This window comes from Amphibalanus amphitrite, unplaced genomic scaffold (assembly GCF_019059575.1).
Source record: "Amphibalanus amphitrite isolate SeventyFive unplaced genomic scaffold, NRLGWU_Aamphi_draft 001797F_arrow, whole genome shotgun sequence".
NCBI classification, from domain to species: domain Eukaryota; kingdom Metazoa; phylum Arthropoda; class Thecostraca; order Balanomorpha; family Balanidae; genus Amphibalanus; species Amphibalanus amphitrite.
Genome location: NW_024883290.1, coordinates 35,989 through 60,501, shown reverse-complemented (window position 1 = coordinate 60,501; position 24,513 = coordinate 35,989). Strand labels below are relative to the sequence as shown.

Here is a 24,513-nt window from a genome sequence, read left to right as displayed (position 1 = left end):
TCTCAGCCACCTCGCCCCAAGCAGGAGCGACGCACCGTGACTACCCCGCGGATCAGAATGTATATCGAGCATAGACGCGGCTGTTTCCAGCCTTCCACCGAGCCGGCAGAAAAAAAGCGCATTTCACCAAATGGTTATGAAGCACCCAGCATCTCACAGCGAAGTAGACCAACAGAGCTTTGAGGTGTCATGAATCATCGAAAAACACTCAGCGGCCTAATACATAAAGCGGATACAGCGAGAAGCATCCAAAGTCCTGCGAAGAGACTCGATGTATGCATCGTATCGAGTAGAATGATGTGATGTAACGCATCGAGAAGAAGTAAAAAGCACTCTGAAGCGGCCAGATGCCAACAAGACACATAAGCAGCCCTGCCAAGCAAACAGGCGCAATGTCAAGTACCCTGTAAAGAGGCCTAAAGCAGCGAGAGCCATTATACAGTGTCAGCATGACGTGTATTGTGGATGTGTCTTGTCTGACCTGAAGAGGTCTGCGATGCTGACTGTGCTGTGAAAACGCTGTTCGTACAGCTCCATGAACTTCACCAGCGGCAGCTGGCCGGACGGCACGTCGTTCAGCAGACGAATCACCTGCGCCCTAACAACGCCAGAGCCAATCAGAGGCAGCGAGACGCGACAGACGGCCAATCAGAGCGTGGGGACGACACAGACGGCCATTCAGAGGCCCGGGACGGGACAAAGATCCAATCAGAGGCGGGAGATGGCACAGGCGGCCAATGAGAGGCCGCGAGACGACACAGATAGCCAATCTGAGGCCCGGAACGCGACAGGGCAAATCAACGAACACTTATACAATCACGCCAAGGCAACCTCTTAAGTACCAGTATGACTCATCCATACGAATAGCTTTCACCACGGTTAAGCAACTCCAACACAGAATATATTTGTTCCACCCATCCCACTCCAACTCACACACATATACATAAACACATAGTATGCTCCGTAAAACTGCATACTCTACCCTCACAGCTACTCATTCTCCCATTCCCTTCGACTAATGAACGTCAGTCACAGCCTGGCACTCCTACTTACCGTATCTTGTACGGCTCTGGTTTGTCAACCCTCGCGTAGGACAGCATGATGCGCTTGTTACCGATGACTGCTCGGTGCATCTCTGCTATGAGAGCCTGTGAGTCGAACTGGGTGGGTACGACCACACTGGCCACCATGGAACCGTCGGATTGGCAGTAGACCGAGAGAGACTCCACCTGAAGAGAAAATATGGGGGGGGAGGGCGGGGTTATCGTCGAGCTACATTGGCAGCGTTATAGTGAAGCAGATCTGCTGATGCCCGAAGCGGTAGAGGGACAGCTTTAGACGTGGACTAAACTGGTAAATGGGAAGATTGCGAGGGCATCAAATCAAACCCACAACCCACCCTTCCATATTCAAACATTAAAAAATAATATAGAGCTAGTATAAATACGATACAAATCTTGTAACAACTACAAAACAAGGTCAAACAAACTGCCTTTTTCACAGTAACATTGGAATTACACAGAAGCGTCCAAAAGTTCACCCTATCCAAGTCAGCCTGCTTTGACATTTTCCTTCAGTACTTACTATTCCCAATTGTATCGTCCCTTTAAAGTGGATGCCAGTTCCACCAGTAAATACCTTAGTGTGTCTGCTGGCCAACTCCAATAGCAACTTCTCCATATCTCTCGGGTGTCTACTCGAGTCCAGGTTGGTCACAGTCAGCTCCACGGGACCGTCCAGACCTCCGGAGCTGCCGCCCACGGCCGGGGAGCCGCTGCGCGCCCGGCCGCCCCCGCCCCCGCCCACCGGACTGGCGCCCAACGGCCGGGCGGGTGGGGGAGGCGGCACGTCCATACGGCCCACTGAAACGAGGGGCGAGGAGGAGGTCAGGCAGTTAAATAAAAGAAGGAAGGATGTGTTAGTAAAAGCAGATTAGGAAAGTGAAGACAGCAGAGGATTAAAAAAGAGAGGGCACGGATAATTACAAGGACAGCACTACAGGGGGACGCAGTCTAGAAAGCAAGGCTTGATTCGGACAGTCAGGGCCGCAGGGAAGAGCTTTACACGAAACGTAAACTGCCTTCAGCTCTTCACACGTAAACCAATGGGCTGGGCGACATATCCCGTCGACGAATAGCGTGCTGCACGTAACAACTGAGTGAAATAGAAAAGTAAGATCCCGTACTGAACCAACCGGCGCTTCTCGCAACGAGCACATTCCCGATTGTCTGGACAATACGCGCCCAAAGCAGTTAGCCAAGACCCCCTTCCGCGCGTCAAGGCGAGTTTGTCCCGGTCAGCTTTCCTTCCTCACCTCTGGGAGAGCCGTACGGCGTGTCACCAGCGCCGACTGGCGGACGACTCTGGAACCTCTGGTCGTAGAGGTCCCCGCGCCGCGGCGCTGGTGTTCGGTCAGGATTCCGAGGGGACGCATCGGTGCTGGGAGAACTGCCCAGGCTGCGACAAACGAGAGTGTGAATAAATAAGAACTATTCAATAACACCGTTGACTTCTATAGGAAGAAAACAACGGTAAGAGCACGGTGACTATAAGGTAAGAGTAGCTGTATCTGTATGGAGCAACGCTGCAAGTCTGAAGTGAGGAGAATCAAACGAACAATAACGAACGAAAACTGGTTGCTGACGCTCGAAGCTAAGCATATGCCTCGATTTCCTCGCAGTCAGACAAATTATGAACATCCAAAGTAAAGCAGAATATTTACTTCGTTATGATTAATGCAACAAAGCTGAGCAGTGGCCACGTCGTCCCCCCCCCCCTCTTACTCTTCTGAATCATAGACTGATCCCTCCCTTCTATACAACGACCCTTTCCCAGCTGGCCATCGCCTCGCCCTCAGGCCCAACGCCCCGCCAACGCCCATAGATCCCTCCCTCGACCTGTCCCAAGCTGCCCCCTCCGCTCCCCCCCCCCCCAATGGTCAGCCGCCGGTCACTAACCTGCTGGCAGTCAGCTGTCCATCCGGCGAGGTCTGAGTCGCCACAGAAGCAGCCGAGTCCGCACGGCTCGAGCCCGGCCTCTCCACCGCCGGTTCAGGAGATGTCTGCGTGGAGACAGAGCTGCTCCTAGTGCGGGGCTCGGGCGGCCACAGTGCTGGAGGAGGCTGCAGCGGGGCCTCCTGAGCCGGCGGCAGGCTGTCCTGGCCCATACCCGAATCTGGGGAGGGGGAAGGGGTTGATAGGCACGGGCGGTATGTATGTGATCGGTCACGGATAAAATTGGAGCGCTGTCATTCCTAGGCGAAAATATTGGGCGTGTACGTTAAAACGCCGCAAACTTTTCGATTAGATTCACTAAAGATCCATTTTGAGAAAACTGGCATGCTAAGAATCATAGAAGAAATACACGTTTCATCAGGACGTAGGAGCTCTGAGCTGCAGAAACGAACGCGTACTCGCTAACCCATCCTTCCTTCGCACAGCATGCACAAATGCGGACACGAAAATACAGCTAGGATTCTGGCAAAAAAAAAAAAAACATTTCCAATACAGCTTGGGCTTAGAAAATAAGGCACCTGCATCCAAAGTGGCCCACACCAAACGCCCATCGATCTACGAGGGACAGTCCGGGCACTCACCGATATCCGAGCGCAGGCCCTGCCGGGAAGAGCGCCCGCTCGACTTGTAGTAGAACGTCACATACGTCTGCGAACCGCAGATCACAACATGGTGCAGCCGGTGCTTGGCCCTGGCGAAACAGGGAGAATGACGTCAATGGATCGTAGCGGGGAATGAATGACGTCATTGGATTGAGTAGGTAGCCGACAGAACAGGACCGAAGCCAACGCAACTTTGTAGATATAGGCATTTGGCATTTAATTGACCATTTTTATCGACACGTCAGATGCTGACCTATTCAGATTCTCGTAAGTGAACAAACAAGCGGATCGTGATCTTCACCAACAATGGGCAAAAAAGTCAGCAACTAGCTTCCATTCATGACTGGCTCATGTCAGCAGAGTCAGCAGAACAGAGTACCGACAAATACGGCCATCGATCACCACAACAACCAGTGTTGTAAGCTTTATGAATTATCGTTGTTTGTTAGGCCTGGCTACACTATGCGTTTTCTGCGTGCGTTTTTGCGAGTTTGCGTGATTTGCGTAATATCGTTCTAGAAAAAAAAAATTATTTCTAATATAGCTTCTTTAATATTTATTTAAAAGTTAATAAAACTTTTATAACAATTAAAAGTTTCTACATTGTCTATATAACATACATTGTCTATGTTTATACATTGTACGAAAAACATAACAAAAACGTAATGTCGTTTGTTTCTAGAACGATATTACGCAAATCACGCCAACTAGCAAAAAACGCACGCAGAACACGCATAGTGTAGCCAGGCCTGGGTTTTAGGACGCCTCGACGGCGGGGTACTTATGCGCTTATTTACATGAATTATGTAACCGTATGAACCGCAGGAAAAAATGTAAAAAAAAAATGTTATGATAAATAACGCATTTTTTCACTTAACCGCAGCCCCGGCCTGGCCGTTAAATTTCCCTCGCGTTGATATCACCAGTAAAACGCCTTTTGGGCGAAGAACGAGCGAGCGAGATAGTGAGCCCTGCACGTGCGGAAGGGCGAGAGGGTGCTTCCAACGGGCTTGCACAAAGCACCCTTCTAACCGGTCGCTAGCGGTGTGCCAAATTTGAACGCAATCGGTCCAGCCGTTCCTGAGATCTGGAAGCGGCATTCTGCACGTGCGCACGTGCAAACGGGGTCCAAAATGACTTTTGCACGGCACCCTACTAACTGGTCCCCAACCGTGTACCAAATTTGAGCGCAATCGGCCCAGCCATTCTCGAGATCTGGAAACGCCCCCTGCACGTGCGCACGTGCAGTAGCACCCTAACCGCAACACATGGGAATGCATTGCCTGGTGGGTGCCTACCTGTATGCCAAGTTTCAGCGAAATCGACCCAGTAATTACCGAGTTACTGAAATGGGAACAAATTTGGCACCTCTTATTGTTGTATTTTGCACGTGCACTGGGGGTGACCCACATGCATCGAGAGTATCCTATTTTGGGTAGAAGGGATGCTGCTACCCTACAAAAATTATCGCAAGTCAATCGCCCAAGCGGCTGCTGAGATATGAGCCTCTCAAAATCACTACTTTTGCAAAACAGCTTGAACACCCTTGACTTTTCACGTGGCACGTGCCACGACGGTCACTGAGATGTATCAAAATTCAAAAGTAGTCAATTACGGGGTAGAAGGGATGGGGCTACCCAATAAAAAAGACCACAGGCCAATCGGTCCAGCGGTTGCTGAGATATAAGCCTCTCAAAAGCGTTACAGGCCGGGCCGGGCCGGGCCGCTCATACTGAGATTTTCCCGTTATATTGAAAAGACTCACTTCGCTCGCTGCGCTCGCTCGCTCGTAACGACACGCGCCAGTATCGCACACCGTGTTGTGGTTTTTAAAAAGAAATTTGAACTTAAAAAAACATCAATGGAAACATCAATGAAGCGGGAGCACACGTTTCCTTTTTAAATCGTCACACATTCACCGGAATCCTTTGAAACTCGTAGTCAGTATTGCCCAGTTTCAGAAGCATCAAAAAAGCTCAAATGTAGCGTTTGCTACATGGCAGCTCACACATCATAAATCGAACTCACAAGTCACAACTCACCTTCCCAAATCGCGCTTATCCTACCCAACTCAACACAATACACACATGCCAATCACGTGATGTCTAACGCGCTCAACACTGCGCCACAAAGGCACGAAGTTCCTGCCTTGTCTCCGCGCTAAAGAATGAACGCCCGCCGGCCGCCGCCGCGTGCGTTACCGGTCAGACCCAGCCTCGGGCGATAGACGCTGACCTTGGGGACCGACTGGCCAATCAGAGACGAGCCCGATTCACGGCAGCCAATGGCGGCGCGGGATGGGTGTAAGGGTCATATTACCGTAACAATGTACGGAAATAACGACCATATTGACGTAGAAAACCGCCCAGAGATGCAAATTTTCAGGTTAAATGCAACCCACTTACGATCATTAGCCATAGAGGTAGGTATGGCAAGTAAAATGTATTGGGAAGATGTTATGACTAGCCCGCATCTTTGCTTAGGGGAGGGGGCATTTCGTACCAATTCACAACTGAAAAACTTATAATTATAGGTACTGTTATATCGACACCTTTTTTTAAACCCCACATCTGCTCTCCCGTGAATTTCCGGGAGGCACGAAAGATCTCCTTTTAAAAGTGTCCAAGCGTCCGATCCTGATCAAATATGTATGTTCGTAGCAGGGATGCAGAGCCGTGGAAATTTCAGACGGCTCCGGCTCCGGCTCCGGCTCCGGAGAAAAAAATCGGCTCCGGCTCCGGCTCCGGGTGAAATGTCATGGCGGCTCCGGCTCCGGCTCCGGCTCCGAGTAAAATGATTCGGCTCCGGCGGCTCCGGCTCCGGCTTCTACTCAGTACATCCCCTATGCGATCAATTAAATACGGGTGGAAGAAAAAAGGCGATGGGATTGGTACACATTGCTTCTGTATTTGTATAACAAAGCTATTTTGAATACCACATTGTTTTACGCCTTGTACTGTCAAACCGAACTAGGTAAATAATTGTTTCCTCTTAAGAAAAGGAGCCGGAGTCGCCCCCTTTTTTGACGGCTCCGGCTCCGGCTCCGGCTCCGGGCTATATTGTTTCACGGCTCCGGCTCCGGCTCCGGCTCCGGGCAAAATATGCCGGCTCCGGCGGCTCCGGCTCCGGCTCCGCATCCCTGGTTCGTAGGCCTGTTCTGGTATCGTTTTATCTGCCAAGACAGTCAAACTTGAGAAAAATCGAGTGATCGTACCTTTTTTGAAGGTCTCTAACCAACTTGTCTGAAATTCACCGGAGAACAAATGTGGGGTTTAAAAAAAAGGTGTCGATATATCACCGTAAAAATCTTTGCACCTTCTCTCAAATTAACTTTACATTATCCGCGAAAATGTAGCCTGTTTTGAAGGAGCATATGACCAATTTTGTGCTGTCAGTTTACGAAAAATTTGGCAAAAAAAAAAACAACAAAAACTTCCTGATCCCGTCAAAGGACCTTTTTATTGGAGAACATATATACACTTGCATAAAACTACAAGACAGCCATCTCAGTAAAGGAAAAAAACTATGAGCCCAAAACCTTAAGGCCTGGCTACACTATGCGTTTTATGCGTGCGTTTTTTGCGAGTTTGCGTGATTTGCGTAATATCGTTCTAGAAAGAAACGGCATTACGTTTTTGTTAGATGTTTTCATATAAACTTTTAATTAATATAAAAGTTTTAACTATTTTTAAGTAAATATTAAAGAAGTTATATTAGTAGGGGAAGTTGGGGGAACGCCGAAGACTTTTTTCTGACGCCCGTAGCACGCAAGGTAGACAACATAAGCTATTCTTGTTGGCGTCATTCGAGAGGCCAGTCTTTTGCCTTTCAAACATACCAGGCGCATTTGATGAATTCGCATACCGTTAAGCGCACAAACTAAAAATATCAAAGAAGTGACTTTTTCGGCGTTGCCCCGGACTGCGGGGAAAGCCGAAAATGGGAGAAATGATCTACGGGGAATGCCGACATTGATGTTTTGCCATTTTATCTCAAACTTTATCCAGAATTTATCAAAGCTGACACGCGTTTTAAGAGCTTGAGGACGCGGTGCACACTGGAAGTTATAATTGTGTGATATAATAAGAACATGCCAGGTAAATCATTCCTTATAGGTAACAGGCCGTTGTGTCGGTTGAAAGTGTAATTTGTGTGACTAAAAATACGCGTTGCTATTCTACAGCAGTAAAGTCCACGTAGCGTGCTTTTAACACGTGCGTAATCGCACGTTTTCGGCATTACCCCAGCCTGCCATACTTTCATTTGCAGGCCCATAACTTTTCAACGTGCTGTATAAATTTCAAATAGGCAGCACACTTATGCAAAGACATGCTAAAGATTACTTGACCGAATTGGCCAGACAAACGGTAGCATAATGAGTAAGAAATGCACTTCAAAGGCGCATGTAGTACAAGGGAAACGTACCTTGAAAACGCTCTTGGCGCCCTCACAGTCGAAGTATTCCGAATGACGACTCGTAACAAACATGCGATAATTGTAGTCACTTAAAGGTAGTGTGCCAGCTTTCCTGGACCATATGGAGTTAATGACCCGGATAAGGAGAACCGGATTTTTAGAACTTATCCATACCTTCAAAACTTATGGAAACGTCTTAAATTCTTCAAATTTTGAGTACCCCAGTGCGAAATTCGCCCCGACGGGTTGTCGGTCGTACCCCAACCACATTTCACACCACTATGAACAATAAATGCACACACTAAAATCGCTATTACCGATAGGCTCATCCAATCAAGTTTCGATAAGCCCGTTCATCATCATCTCCTGCGGTTTCGAACACGCCTGTTAGGTGGCTTCTGATGCTCGTCGAGGTCGGAATTTCCAAATACGCGTGGTGCGTCGGGCCGCGCGCTCTGACTTCGGCCAAGAAAAATGCGTCAGCTGATCATTGTCATTTCTGCCACTTGCGTGTGGTGTAATGGGCCGGGGTCATAACTTAAGAGACGGCTGTTTCATATCAATTATAAATTATTTTACATAAAATCATATTTCAAAACCACAAATTAATGTTCGACAGCCAAATTTAAGAAACAATACCAATACAGGCTTACAGTTTAAGGCTCGACATTGTGTTGTCTACGATTAGACAGCTGATAACTCATTCCCGTACGTCGTATGGTCGTAACACTATAATGACCTTTGCTTATTGTCACAAGTGCGCCGCATTCGCGATTGTTTGCCGACGCCTGTTTGCAGGTGAGCCCACTACAGTTGTTATACATATCTAAAAACCGATAAACTTTTAGGCGAAAAAGGCACTATTCCAGGCCAATTTTTGATTTTTTTTTGCGATATTAGGTAAAAACAGAAGCTTCTTATCCTAGGAAAAATAAAACGGGAAATCTTTCAAAGGTGGCACACTACCTTTAAGCTTCAGAGCATCACTGACAGGTGGCATCCATGTCTTACGGTTTTCGAAATATCTCGAATTTCGGCTTTGCCCCAACTCCGGCATTGCCCCAACTTCCCCTAATAACTGTTTTTCTAGAACGATATTACGCAAATCACGCAAACACGCAAAAAACGCACGCAGAAAACGCATAGTGTAGCCAGGCCTTTATTCTTAACGACGGTATTTTATAGTCAATGAAAACACAAGCTCAATTTTCGGGATTATTCAATTATTGTTTTTTTTTTCGTTGGATTTCGGTTCCTTACCCTCTAAAATTGACGTGAATAACAGTAACCGTCGTATATGTTTTAGCAAATGCTTCATAATGACTTTTTTATGCGTCCGGCATTAGACAAATACACAAATGCATGCCAGAATATATTCACGAATGACACAGTCAATGATGCATGTATTCTTCATATCCAGACTGGTGTTTGATTCATCTGTGATTGAATCGATTGGATTGAATCGATTCATCTGTGATTGAATCGGTTGGATTGAATCAAACAAAATTTGTTGAATCAAAAAGGTTTGATTCACCGTCAGGATTGTTTGATTCACAAGCCATGATTGAATCAAACGCATTGGGAATCAGGGTTAATTGAATCAAAAAACTTATTGATTCATGAACTTTAAAAAAAATTGCAGTGAACGAATACAGTTCATTATCAACAAATATTAACACTTCTGCCATTACATGACAACAAAAAGAACACAACAAATACAATACTATTCCTGATATTTTGTATATTTTATTTTTAATTGAATCAAAAAAAGAATCATTCAAAAAAAATTGGCTGAATCAAACGTGAATCATTCCTTTTATTGTTTTTTGATTCTCTGAATCAAAAGGAATCGATTCACCAAATTTTTTGAAGGAATCAAACGGTGATTGAATTCAACAAAAATCAAATGAATCAATGATTGAATCGATCCAAAAAAGGTGAATCAAAAACCAGTCTGTTCATATCCACGATACACACGCTGCATTGCATGCACAGTGCACATATAAATCAAACCCAGAAGGTACCTACCCGTTTTGGTATCAAGTGAAAAACATACATTTGTTTACTTGCCATGATCATCAACAGATTTAAATCATCCACAGACAGGAAAAGTATGGGAATTCATTCAGAAAACAATCAGCAATACTTTAGATTTGAGTTCACTCAGACCGTGCTTATCGTTCCGAAAAATAATCATAAAACAATACGATAAAAACCAGTCCATCAGAATTGTGGTCACCAAACGGTATGGGCAGCGTCAGTAAACGGCGGGCAATTATAGGTCTCACCTGGGCCGCGGATGGCGCTCGCTAAGCTACGGTACTCACCTGACTGCGTTGCTAGGCAACAGGAAAAACTAGGCGATGTTATTAGGCTACGGAACTTACCTTACGGCGTTGCTATGTAACAAGACGCGTTGGGAGGCGTTGCTACGCAACAGAACTCACTGGGATTCGCTGCTAGGCAACAGGACTCACCTGGCAGCGTTGCTAGGTAACAGGACTTACCTGGCAGCGTTGCTAAGCAACAAGACTCAACTGGCAGCGTTGCTAGGCAACAGTACCCACCTTGCGGCGTTGCTAGGCGACGGGAAGACGACGATGGCCTCTCCAGCAGGAAGATTGACTCGCTCCACTCTTCCACCGCAGTTATAAACCAGCTTCTGGATCTCGTTCACCACTTTGGACTTTCGGCCGTTGGGCGATAGACCGGTCAGGCGCAGATGGCAGCACAGTCGGTCGGCCGATCGTGCCTCCTGTCAAAGAAAAGATCGGCTTCAGCGAGGGAGCATCAGGAAGTGATCTGAATAATAGACGTCACGTTTGCCGAGCCCAACGAACTATCGCCTTGTAAAGGAGTTCCTCTAGTATTTTGGAGAGCGACAGTACATAGCAGACTGCAAATGTCAACGCTCAATCGCGATGGTTAGGCCATTGGCGAGCACATATGACATATGTGCGTTAGATTCAATATTGCATACTACAGGGTTGGGCAGATAAATTGGGACAAAATACATATTTGCATTTAGAACGCCGTAGCTTAGAAATTTGTAAGCATAGGCATTTCAAAATTGGATCACATATTGTTACACCAATTTTACACATTTATCACCAAATATGGTCACCGTGGTCCACCTGCATCAGTCCTTATCGGTGCCTGGACTGGCCGCACGCGCGGCGAGATCTCCCGTCTGAAATGGCTCGTAATTGTAGCCAACTGTCACTGCTGAGGCTCACCACATGTGGGACCGATTCCCTTCTTCCATATCGTGATAAAGAGAGTACACGTTCAAGCTTTGTTACATAGAAATAGCCGTCACTTTCCCCACGTGTCGGCACCGTCCACCGACCCGGCGGGTCGGCGGACCGGTCCTTCATTGTGCAACCACCATGCATATAACGCACAGGCACTGGCGAATCAGAATCAGAACCACAGTTGCAATACAAGTCTCGGCCCGCTCAGTCTCTCTCTACTTCCGCGCCTCCGCGACAATGGTGGCAGCGGCGGTCGAGGGGACTTGTGCCCCTCACAACGGACTCCAGCCTCTACATCTGCACTGACATCGCAGACTGGTTAGTCCGTGCTCCGTGACAGTGTATCGCCCCTACGTCACGTCATCGACTAGGGAGCTGACCATCCTGGACTCGTCATCGTCCAGCAGCACCGTCTCCAGTGAGTAGCTCTGCCCAGCAAGACTATCTGCCCTGCGGCAAGGTCATCAGCTACCCTGGACTACTACGGAGCCCGCCGACAGCGCACGGCTCATCAGTCCGCGCCGTCCTCCTCACCGTCATCGAGTGATGGACACCACCTCGCTGAAGGACTCAAGCTCGAAGGAGAGAAGATAAAACAAAAACTTCAACGCTAAATTCAAGACAAATTGGCACCGAAATCAAGAAAATTCACCCATCATGAACTTTTGCTGTATTTTCGTCAAAAAGTGACAGTGAAATTGTGCTGTGAAATTTGTTTTAACTTCATTGTGTTTCAAAACCATACTGTTTCATTATCCGTTTTCGTCAGTGTTTTGTCGTTTGTTGCGCTTCATTGTGGTTGCTCACCCCAAAATTTACGGAGAAATTGCAAGTGCATTTAAATTTTGCCTGCACTTTGCCGTGTCATTTTGACACTAGTAAACGTAGAAAGAGCATACTCTGAACGGTATGAACATTCAAATACGTTAATCGTTGTCAATTCACTGAAATTATATTGTATTGATATTCGGCCAGAGATGCCGAGGGCCATGGAGATGCCCAGGGACGGTCCCCGCCAAGAGTGCGGAGGGATCGCCCGGTAGTAGGTGTAATTGTCACGAAACTTACTTATCTGTTCATACCATTTTGTGATACGCTCATATGGAAATTTCTTTCTCCGTCAGCTAAACGTTTCCTCTCTTTGTTATGATCGCTTCGGTTCCCTACGCTTCCCTGGGGGAGGGAAGATAATGTGGGACCGATTCCCTTCTTCCATATCGTGATAAAGAGAGTACACGTTCAAGCTTTGTTACATAGAAATAGCCGTCACTTTCCCCACGTGTCGGCACCGTCCACCGACCCGGCGGGTCGGCGGACCGGTCCTTCATTGTGCAACCACCATGCATATAACGCACAGGCACTGGCGAATCAGAATCAGAACCACAGTTGCAATACAAGTCTCGGCCCGCTCAGTCATCTCTCCATCCGCGCCTCCGCGACACACAGTCACATGGGGACGTTCATTAGACTCAGCCGCAAAAACGCCCCAGCAACCAAAACCTGTGTGGGCTTAGGTTTAACGAGGAAAGGGGCATTTTCCTTTGGGTACAGTTTGCGGGATCCTCCGTTTCAGGAGATTTTGTATTTAATTTACTGTATGCCGGGGAGCTGACTCCTCGAAGACCATCACTCCATGCAGGATGTTCCCTTCTTCCGTCTTGTTCATTCGAACTGCCGGAATAATGGTTGGGTACCCTGTAATGGCGAACCCCCTCCCGATTCCGTAAAATGAGGGGGCCCCACGTGACCGTCAGAAGTAACCGAGTGGAATGCCATCACCGATGTCTGCTGCATGCTTTTTGGAACTAAGATCACGTCTTCTGGGCTGGTTGCGATGTTACATATGGTGTTTGCGGTTGTTCATATGTTCGGTTATGGGGATACCACCGTCGAAAAAGACCTGCACGTGCTTGCTCGCTTCTCCAAGCCCTTAAAGAGGAAGCAATCTTTTTAACGTCACAGCTGCTTCAACATCTATGTTAACAGGTTGATATGCATCAATGCATAAGAGTACATGTTTGAGGTGTTGGTATATCGCTTTCTCATGGCGCGGCTACCTTCTTTGTAAGCTCGCGCCACTGTTTTCGCGAGGATCCTCTGATTTAACTGAATTTTGCCTTTTGGCCCCCCTGGAAAGCCGGGGGAGCGGCCGGTGTCAATGCAATTGGTATGTAAGGTTGAGTCAATATCATCTCTTCCTCCAACGTTTACGTCTGTTCGATACACACTACTTTCAGCCATTTGATGGAGCATAATTAGAGTATTGGCATGCATGTGCGCGCGGACTAAGTTGATAGTGGCTTGCTTAAGCCCACGTTCTGTGACCAGCCGGCTCAAAATCACAACGCAACCTGCATAACATGGAAAAGTATTCATTAGCCTATATTTATGTTCAAAAATTATCTTTATCACTCAAAAAATAGTTGTTTTAGAGGAAGTTGAAATTTGTCCCAATTTATCTGCCCAACCCTGTATGGGCTACGCACCGACTGCGATCTTAGCGCCGAATACGCGATGAAGCGCAGTCCGCTGCTTATCCGGCGGCTGGTCGGCGCTGAATCACGCGCTGACGACTTAAATTCCGCTGTTCAGCGCGTAGCATCCGCTCGATGATTACACGCTGAATGCACGCCTTGCCAGTGGACAGCTACCGTTCCACTGACCTGGACCTGCTGTGGCCGGCTGTCTGGTAGCTGTGCCAGGAGGTCGTCAAAGAGGTGTCGCTCGTCAGCACAGTTGAGCAGTGCCGGTCGTGCCTGTCTGTTGTGGATCAGGATGACACGGTGCTTCTTCCTGAAATTACGACCCAGTGAAGCCGGAGAGGGACAGACAAAGTTGTCAGCTGCTGGTAAGAGCGATTAGGTTATTAGGTTTATGGGAAGCGTAAGACTGTTATTATGACTTATTGGGGTTGTACATGACTTACCGTTGAGAACCACGCCAACTAACTCGGACTTATTGGCACATTATGACACATTATGACCCTGCTCCCGCACTGACCTGTGTTTGAGGAAGTTGAGATCGGGCGCGAAGTTCATGTCTCCAGTGATGAGCAGAACGGTGGCTGGAGCCGGGTACTGATCAGAGAACCTGCGCAGGCTCTGCTTGACCTTCTCATCGGCGGCGTTCTTACTTGTGGCTGGCACGTGCATGACGCTCACCTGAAAGATAAGAAAAAAGAAAGAAAGGTAAGAAAGGTAAAAAAACGCAAGTTTTTTTCAGTTCAGTTTTTACTGGTGACTGGCGTGCATGAAGCTCACTTCAGGAAACGTCGATTATGGACAGAAGTTCTTATTGTCAGTTCCGTCAGATGGAATGCAATGATGACAGGGATGTAGGTTGTAAATGCGGCAATGAGCAAACGTTTAGCCACGCCCACAATTGTCCCCTTGTTGCAGATATATGGGCAACAGGTGAGGCATGGGTAATGGGCACATAGTATTCCATCCTGAACTACTAGTCTGATCCAGTGGCACTTATAACATGCATCAGAATTCAGAATCAGACGAACACATAACGGCAAACTTCGAAACGACTTCCTTAAATTGAATGGGTATGAGTCATGTGCATGAACTATGGACTATATGTATGTCATGGTCATTCGTCGCTGTGTTTAATTTGCTGACCAAGCTCCTCACCTGTGCATCGTTCAGCTGCTGCAGGGTGGCCGGGAACACTTTGCTGACGTCACAGGCACACATGAACTCGGCCTCCCAGCAGTTGGCGTAGAAATGGTCCCGTATCAGCGAGACGAAATCGCCGGCAGAACACCGACGCGGTACCTGAATGATGGGGGGGGGGGGCGAGAGGTTAGCAACAGAAACGCAGCACATGATCGGTCAGGCAGAGTCGAGATTCATCGCAACAGTATTAGAGTTGGTGACGAGCTACAAGATATCGCGAGGATAACTGATAAAGAAGTAGCAGACAGTCCTAGAGATGTCCAATGTCATAGGACGAATGATTAAATATGCCGCTAGGCAGCTTAGAGCACACTATTCACGCACGATTGATGGACTGCAATATCTGGCATCTTCATCTGACATGAGATAGATGAAGACAGAAAAAGGTCCCCCAGCCCACAAGCCCTCAGCAGTCATGTGACAGTTTTTGACTAGTAAAAGCAGCCCCCAGATTCTGACCTTGCAGTAGGCCTCATCAGTCAGCCGACAGTCCTCGATGTCCTAGAATACATTTCCCTCCCAAATTAGCTATTCATCGGTAAACATACATCCTATAACGTGGTATTTCCGAAACCCGCACTCCCAAATCACTCACCTGGCAGTTTTCGATGTCCCAGAATACACCAATCGGCTGCAGCTGGTAGCACACACTATCACTCTTCGTCGAACGCACTTCATCGGCATCGGCCCCATCGGCCGCCGGGGTGGACTCCACTCGAGTAGAGGCCGTCTCAGCCCCGTCTCGTCCCGGCACACAGCCGCTGAGCCACGCCTCCACCCAGGCGGTGGAAGGGAGAGGCTCGGCCGCCCCGGGACCGGCGCCGGACGTCACCTGGGCAGGGGTGAGCAGCTGACGGAGCGCTGCCGCCGAGCCGTCCAGCAGAGAGGGGTCGCTCCAGTTGGAGGTCATGTCGCCAGCCGAGCGATTCATGAGTCGGCCAAACTCTGAAGAGGTGATGTGGAAGCTGCTTGTGGTGCGGTGGCCTCAGGTGTATGCACAGGCAAGGAAACCTGGGCCGAGGGCCTCAGTCCTGCCCGGCAGTGTTTTTGCCAGGAAATCACACCAGGGTTCTGGTCCTCAATGAATGAGCATGTCCACGGCCTGAAGTTTTACACATCTTGCTATCAGACCAATTACCTGGAAACACAAAAGCTTTTTGAACCTTGCTGAATATTTACAGTACCTACACTAGGTACATACAATAGGCAGTCAAGGCTGATTATCTTTCCTCTTTAGCTTCAAAAATGAGTGTTGGCCAATTGATATAGACTCTTGCATCATTTCTTACGAAAAAAATCAATCAAACAAACAACCAAAACATACAGAGAGACAAACAAACAACAACGTGCCAAAAAATGTAAGCAGCACCATGGTTTTAAAATGTCATTATTTTTATTATTTTGTTTATGGCTTTTCCAATTGTGGTTGGATTATTATTTTAAAATTAAATATCTTAATTTATTGTAATTAAATTAAATCTTTTAACACTTTTCTTTCAAAACACTGAACCATTAATGGAATGGCGAGCTGATTGTGACACCCAGAACCTGCAGAAGCCATTTTCCTATCGCCATTTTCAAGTGAATTTGTCAAATTTAATCAAATCACGTTAATTCCTAGCAGAAAATGGAAGCCTTTTCTCTCCGATAAGTGGACGTGATACCGCAGGTACCGGCACATCCTACAGTTTTTCACCCGTAGTAGCAAGGGCTGCATTCATGTCCATAGATGGTCATCAAAAGTATATTTATTGACCGATCAATTTTTGGATCTTCGACTCGTAGTTTCCCCAAACGCCCCAAACTGAGCTAGCGCCTAGCAGTTTACCATACTTTGCACTCTGATTAGTAGGGAACATGGCCTGCCAGAAAAGCTAATGATAATGAACTACAGACAAAAAATTAAGCTCGAAACAATAAAAACCCAAAAAGGTAAATAATTCAACCTCAACCCTTTCCACAATCACAATGCTTTGAAATGATCGCTTTTATATCATGATATATTGAAATAGGTATGAGGTACCTATCTCGATCTACGATTTGTTCACTCACCCGCAAACATGAAATTATTGAAATAAAGTTTGAATGCGTCTGCTCATAAAACAACCGCTTTTGATCACATCTTCCGTCCTCGTCCAAAAAAGAACCATTAGACACCATCCACTTTGCGCGTATAATAAAACCAATAAAACTAAAAATGCAATCAAAATGCAACAATAAAATGCGCAAGGAGTTGCGCTCAACTGCGCTGATTTCGTCGTCATACCCCTGGGCTCGAAATAGACAAGGCTACGAAATACTAATTTCATAACTTGAAATACTAAATTCTAACTTGAAATGAATACGCTGGGTCCGCTGGGAGTGGGAGGCCCTCCATGTAGGTAGGTACAGATAGCGGCGGAACAGAGCGTGTTGCCCGTCACGAGAGGAAGCCGATGATACCCAATTTTAAGGACCTAGGTCATCGGGTGACCTTCCAGGTCAGGTCAATGACCCGAAAACCGGGAAAATCGGGACCTGTTAGAAAGTCGTAAAGTGTGGCTGCTCTGTGGTTTTCCGGGGTGCTGATCACGAATATCGTGTTGGTTTTGATCAGAGATGATGTCTTTAAGCATTTAGACCAGATCGGGTCAGGTCAGGTCAGGTCAACCGGTAGGGGTTGTGACGGGTATTCGTAATACGTGTCAACCGCCTCTGACAGCTTCGTTACATGTTACGAAGGCACCAAAACTACTTCGTAAATGTTCAAATGGTTGCTAAATTCGAATTCAGCTCCAAAAACTGGCCTAGAAACATGTAAAACTCGAAAAAGTGAACCGAGGTCACCCGAGGTCACCAAAGGTCAATGACCTGACCTGACCTTCAGGTGACCTTGACACCCACCCTTATGAATGGGAGCAACATCAAATCGCATTTTGAACGTTTGAAACCACGAAAAGCTTGCAAACGCTAGGCTAATGCGAGCCGACATGCGCCGAATCGCGATTCCGGCCAAACATGGTCTCGGAAAAGAGGTCACAGGTCAAAGGTCATTTGGGTCAGGGTCATGAAATTTTCAGGGTAGGTGTAAAATTGATCAATGCGAGGGTGCTGAAAGTTTCGTCGCGATCGGCCGACGGCCGCTTTTTACGCGAGTTATTCGCGAATAAGTTATTCGCGGGGGGTTGCATCAACCCCCTGTGCCGGCGAGGGTTAAAATGCCAAAATCAAAGGGGGCAAGGTGCCCTGGTGCCCTCCCCGTTCCGCCGCCTATGGGTACAGAGGAGGCGCGTAGGTCGTAACATACAGAGGAGGCCCCTCCGAGTACCGAGGAGGCCCCTGAATGAATGAGGAACAGAGCGCACGCAGGAGGCCCCCGTTCACATGAGAGGCCCTCCATGCACAGAGAAGGCTTCAAGTTGCATAGTGTACAGAGCAGGCCCTTCGAGTACAGAGGAGGCCCCCTGAACGGAGGAGAAACGAAACGTACGCAGGAGGCTTCCGTACAAATGGGAGGCCCTCCACCTAAAGCGGAGGCGTGTCGTTTACAAAATGAGGCTCTTTGCAAATGGGAGGCCCTCCATCGGAGGTGCGTAGTATACAGAGGAGGCCCTTCCCGTCCGAGTACTGAGGATGTTCCCTGAACGGATCAGGAACTAAACGTACGCAGGGGGCCCCCGTGCACAAGGAGACCCTCCATGTAAGTAAGCAAAGTACCTACCTACAGAAGAGGCGCGTAATAGTCTGTTCCATGTCAAGCTTGCAGCCGAAGTACCCTGCTGAAAGCAATGCGTGATTTCTGTACATACAGCTCTGTCAGCTCTTACATTCAAATACGCAAATTAATGAACGGAGGAGCAAACGTGCTGAAGAAGCTCCGACCGCTTGATATGGAAGAGACTAATAGTAGGTACCTATACATATGCGAGGCATAGAACACACGAATGAAAATGACATTCTACAGCATGTGTGTAAGTGGGTTTAGAAATAGATATAAGGAAATTTGAGAGTAAAATTAACCTGGTCACCTCAACCAACGTCACCCAACGACCCGCGCCGTGCTGGTGGCCTGAGTTTTCCTGTCATCCTCATGGGGTCAATTTTCGAAACACCAAACACCCGTGACCCGACGGCTAACTCGGGAACCAATAGAGCAACAGCGACGCGGAAAAGCGCATTCGATAGCCTTTTACAGACCTTTGTGGGTATTGTTCTCAGATTTGACCTACTGTTAACGCCAGACCCCTTGAGTGATTTTTCGCGATTAGGTACTTTTCAATGCGTGAAGGAATTTCAACCAAGCTCAGGACATGGCCGTTTCAAGACAGGCCGAAACTTTTACAATTTAGATATTTTATCGCCATTTCAATATTTCAGGCACTTGTCATTTACTCGTAATGTTAACTGTTTTTCCATCCTGGATAGAGGCTTTCTACGTCATATGACATTAGGCTCCGCCCACGACTGCGGCATTGACCCGTGCCCATCAGCGACCTCTGTACAAACGACACCCCTGCCATCTGTGAAGGACTATGAATTTCGCTGACGCTTCACGTGCTATGAGTCAATTGCAGCAGACGGTCAAGTAAATGTTAGGCTCTTGTTGACTCTTGTATATATGACCAAGAGGACCATCACTCCTCAACCTACTACTCAGTCGTGCTTCGAACAAACGTTAAGGATTCCTAACAAATACGATTTTCGATGTAGGGTATCTGTTTGAAATACGAGCGAGCCGTATGATGTGAAGCTCAGGCAATTAACTTATTATTGCGTTGTTCGTGGTTGCATAGCGATGTACAAATCGGCAGCTACTTGGTGACATCCGACATCCCATTATCGCATTATCTGCAACGCCATAGGCTTTAAATACAGGTGAATATTTCCTAGCCTTATGTCAGTTATATGCCATCTGCCCGTCATTTGCAGCTTATATTAAAAAAAAATATCAGCGAACATATCAGCATTGTAGAAGCAATGCGCATTGAGCATTTATGACTCCTTAGTCATCATGTCGCTCTCTGGGCACTGTCAGTCAAGACGCTACGCACAACTCCGCCGGCTTTCGGCACCGCTCGACCGTCGCCGGTCCCCGCTCCCCGCCACAGCGAGAGTGACCGCGCGCCGGCCCGAAACCGCCGCAGGCCAAGACCACAGAGGCGGGGCTTAGCTGTGACGTCATAACGTATCACAGACTGACTGGTGATAGCCTCTACACACCGGATGAAAATCTTGCTCGAAATTTAACATTACGAGTCAATGACAAGTGCCTGAAATATTGAAATGGCGATAAAATATCTAAATTGTAAAAGTTTCGGCCTGTCTTGAAACGGCCATGTCCTGAGCTTGGTTGAAATTCCTTCACGCATTTAAAAGTAATCGCGAAAAATTAGGGTCTCAAGGGGTCTGGCGTTAACAGTAGGTCAACAGTTTAGCCTCCAGAGGACAAAAACTCTAAAAATAGCCGTTCTCGCGAAACATGTCTTTCGGTAATAACTTTGGACTCAAGAGAGCCACGACATCAATTCTGCCAGCATCGTGTTCCTTTGGTCGAGACGCTTCGAATGAACTATACGTTGACCTTTCAAAGGTCATTTGGAAATTTGACCTCAGTTCAAGATGATGACCTGACCGGAAAGGGTCATGTTGCATTTCAATCCAGCCGTATCGTCAGACAGACAGACAGGCAGACTATATTTCGGATCCTCCATACAATGGGTTTTTTTGGTATCCACGTCATTTGACAGATTCACAGAACCCTTATATAGTAAGACACAATAAGACAGTGGCGGCGGAAGCGGGGGGGCAGCGGGGGCACGGCGCCCCCCCATCTTCCAGGGTGGGGGTGCAAACATATCTTTTTGCCCCCCCAAATTGTTATCGACGAAGTACCACAATACTTCACTGAAAAAAACTTACTCCCCATTTTCTAATTTTAGAATGTCAAAAAGCACTCCTGCAATCGAATAATTTTATGACCTGGCATAAGCGCCTAAAATGGGGAGTTTTGGGGAATAAAACTAGCATATAGAATATATTTAGTATCCGAACGCTTATATTATTCGTGCTAGGGAGTAATTTTATGACGGAGGATAAAAGTATGCTATCTTTGGATAAAATTACACCAGATGATAATTTTATTAACTTAAAACTAAAATTACTCCCATTCGGGGAATAATATTGCCATGCCAAAAAGCACTCCTTTTTTCGATAATTTTACCCCGGAGTAACTCCCCGGTAAAATCAAGCCCCGGTGTAAAAGTACCACCCCTGATAATGCGGGGTGATGTGATAATATTATGACCAAGTGTAAAATAAGGAATACATTTAAACAATGTATTGAAACACCAACAATTGATTAACGAATGATACCTGAGCATCAGCAGGTACATCTTAATTTGGACCTTGAACGTCCTTCCAGTGATTTCGCATTGCGGCCGACAGGGACGTAATTTTGCTTCCTAGTTGAGAAGCAACGTCTCAACTGGGAGGCAAAACTTCGTCTCTGCCGGCCGCAATGCAAAATCACTGGAAGGACGTTCAAGGTCACAACTCACAAGGGCGTTATGGTTAACACTGAGGCTAACGAATAACATCTGCGTACAGAATCACCGCCACGGATGGCAGATAAAACGAGCGTGTATGGTTAACACTGAGGCTAACGAATAACATCTGCGCACAGAACCACCGCCACGGATGGCAGATAAAACGAGCGTGTATGGTTAACACTGAGGCTAACGAATAACATCTGCGCACAGAACCACCGCAACGGATGGCATATAAAACGAGCGTGATCTGGGCTATGAAAGACGTACTGAGACTCATTGGCGTATACTGAGACCGCCGCAGCTGAATTAGTCATAATACAGAGGCTCCAGTAGTGTGAGCCACACGTTGCGAGTCACTTGAGCCACAGGTGAGCCACAAGTCACGAGTCACTTGAACCACAGGTGAGCCACAGGTCGCCAGTCATTCGAAGTGGGCATCTCCGATGCTGGTTCTACACTACCTGGGTAACCTCCCACACCTTCTGTGATAAGCCAGATAGGTTTACATCGAATCCCACACTCCGGTAAAGAATCTCGAACAGGGCCCTGCAGGGCCCCGTGAACTTTGTGTAGAAGACAGCGTGGGCGGCCGTCATTAGGGCCACGGTCTCCAGCCTGGTGGCCGGCAGTTGGCAGACCACCACACCGTCCACCGATAGTTCCTCACCTGCCTGACGAACCCCGTTTCTCGGATCCGCCAAGGTGCCAATGATTGTTCCACAACCATAGGCAAGTAGAGCTAGCAGCTCGTCGTCTGCCGTGAAAAAGAATATTGCAGTCAGTTGGCATCAATGCATATCGTACAAATAAACGTAAAGGAAACCTAGGAGAGAAACAAGGAACCGCGTTCGTACAGTAGCTGGCTATGCCATCTACAGTATCTGGAAACGATTCTTCGCTTCTTCCTGATTTCTTTTCACTCTCAAAATCGTAGTACGATGCGTAGCACGTTTGCGTAGTATGATACACTCTTACAACTAAACGTGGTGCATAATTACAAAATAGTTATACGTCGTTAAAATATTTCAGTGAAATAAGAAATTAGTACCCGATGTTCCGCTGTCATGGTTAAGTATGGAGTGCAAGTATACTTGCATAGGTATCAAACTGCATGTAACTGTGGTATATTTGGAGACAATGAAGACAACCATGAATGGAGACAACCTGAATGGAGACAACCATGACTTTTCAATATCACTAGAGTTAAACAACACTCTTTGACAAATAGCAAAATCAACGACGATTGGCTGTCCAAAGGTGAGGTACAGTCACCAGCACTTGCTACTAATCACCTCGTTTTTGTTCAGTAGTTTGAAGACCGATCAATTCTCAGTCGCGCAAGATACGTCAAATGGTCCGTTTGGTCCTCCGATTTTCGAATATCTAACTTGTTTTTGTATAGTCGAAGCATTTTGGGATGGGGAGCCAAAAAACCTCTTTTCTGCCCTAAAGTGTGCCCCAAGAAGTCGTAGAACCTAGCCCCGCCTCTGATCCACAGACCACTAGTGCCATCTCTTGTCAGCCGAACAAACCGCAGAAGTAAATAATGTCACGTGACCTTTGCACACGCTACAATTACTACGCAGCCGTAGTGGGGGAAGCGGGGCGGAGGCGTGGAGAGGGACGCGATCGGTCGGCTGGGGTCAGGTCGCCGAGGTCAGAGGTCACCCGCCGGAGGGTGTTTGAGCGGTTGGGCCGTGTGGGCTGGGGCCTGCGCGGAGCGGGGAGCGCCTGGACCTGTCTGGAAACAAGTCCTACAACGCTGTGGCAGTCGAGAATATTGTGAGGAAAGAGAGAGAGAGAGAGAGAGAGAGAGAGAGAGAGAGAGAGAGAGAGAGAGAGAGAGAGAGAGAGAGAGAGAGAGAGAGAGAGAGAGAGAGAGAGAGAGAGAGAGAGAGAGAGAGAGAGAGAGAGAGAGAGAGAGAGAGAGAGAGAGAGAGAGAGAGAGAGAGAGAGAGAGAGAGAGAGAGAGAGAGAGAGAGAGAGAGAGAGAGAGAGAGAGAGAGAGAGAGAGAGAGAGAGAGAGAGAGAGAGAGAGAGAGAGAGAGAGAGAGAGAGAGAGGGAGGGAGAGGGAGAGGGAGAGGGAGAGGGAGAGGGAGAGGGAGAGGGAGAGGGAGAGGGAGAGAGAAGGAGAAAGAGAGCGTTGCATGGAAAGAATGGGACCAAAAGTCGGCAGTGCCCCCCCCCCCCTTGAAGGTTTTCCGCCGCTACTGAATGGGGATGATGTTGAGGGTCTCGCAAATACTTCATAAAAGAAATGCTATTTTTTGCACAAACTATTAATTTTTTTTGTTGACGTTTGCTATGGTAATGCTAGGCCCAGTTCCTTCAAGATCAGGTCCACGACTCCACAGCTTACAACAGGAGCTAACTAACATAACAATTAGCCCGCGCCGTGTTGGTGATATGAACTTTCCGTCGAGTGCTGGGGGGGGGGGGCGTTTCACGCCCCTCCGTCTAACTCGGCTCCTGGGCCACGTAGCGACACGCGATATGCGGCAATCGAAAGAGCGTTAAAAATAAGGAGGAAAACACTTCGGTCATTTAAAGGTTAGGGCAAAGGTCCGGTCACCAGGATTCATCAAATGTCAAATTTTGTTGATTTTAACGATTTTGAACACCCGACGGCTAACTCGGGAACCAATAGAGCTACAGCGCCGCGGAAAAGCGCATTCGATAGCTCTTTTAACGCTCTTTCGCCAACATGTCCTCAAATTTGACCTCAGATCAACGCTTTAACCCCTAGAGAGCACCGTTCTGAATGACCTCAAATTTGACCTCAGATCAACGGTGTTTTCACCGCTCAAGCACGTCTCTGTCAAAAGTCAAAAAAACTGCTGAAGACCTTTTATGTCCTAAAATGACCTCAGGGGCACACACAGGGGTCACAGGTGCAATTTTCCGATCAGTGTGTCTATGGACCGATGTTTGAGAGGGTGTAGAACGAAATTCGTCCAAAAGAGGCGCATTTCAATTTTCTCCCATTGACTTATACCTAATGGAGCAGTCGCAAAAT

The 24,513-nt window shown here is 47.5% G+C and overlaps 1 protein-coding gene across 2 annotated transcripts in view; it reads right to left on the bottom strand.

Moving 5' to 3' along the window:
• LOC122375215 (meiosis regulator and mRNA stability factor 1-like) overlaps window positions 1-17,194 on the bottom strand; it is a 54,270-nt gene extending 37,076 nt beyond the window's left edge. Inside the window, exons 1-12 of one of the 2 annotated variants that reach the window (XM_043354478.1) lie at window positions 17,022-17,194; window positions 15,565-16,107; window positions 14,925-15,068; window positions 14,287-14,447; window positions 13,950-14,079; window positions 10,600-10,787; window positions 3,596-3,705; window positions 2,958-3,174; window positions 2,315-2,457; window positions 1,639-1,862; window positions 1,054-1,229; window positions 482-598 (exon numbers count right to left, since the gene is read on the bottom strand). In XM_043354478.1, coding sequence (XP_043210413.1) covers window positions 482-598; window positions 1,054-1,229; window positions 1,639-1,862; window positions 2,315-2,457; window positions 2,958-3,174; window positions 3,596-3,705; window positions 10,600-10,787; window positions 13,950-14,079; window positions 14,287-14,447; window positions 14,925-15,068; window positions 15,565-15,900 — 1,946 coding nt within the window. In that variant the 5' untranslated portion in view covers window positions 15,901-16,107; window positions 17,022-17,194. The remainder of the gene's footprint in view (window positions 1-481; window positions 599-1,053; window positions 1,230-1,638; window positions 1,863-2,314; window positions 2,458-2,957; window positions 3,175-3,595; window positions 3,706-10,599; window positions 10,788-13,949; window positions 14,080-14,286; window positions 14,448-14,924; window positions 15,069-15,564; window positions 16,108-17,021) is intronic. The other variant, XM_043354479.1, reaches the window with a different exon arrangement.
• Between the last annotated feature and the right edge of the window lie 7,319 nt (window positions 17,195-24,513).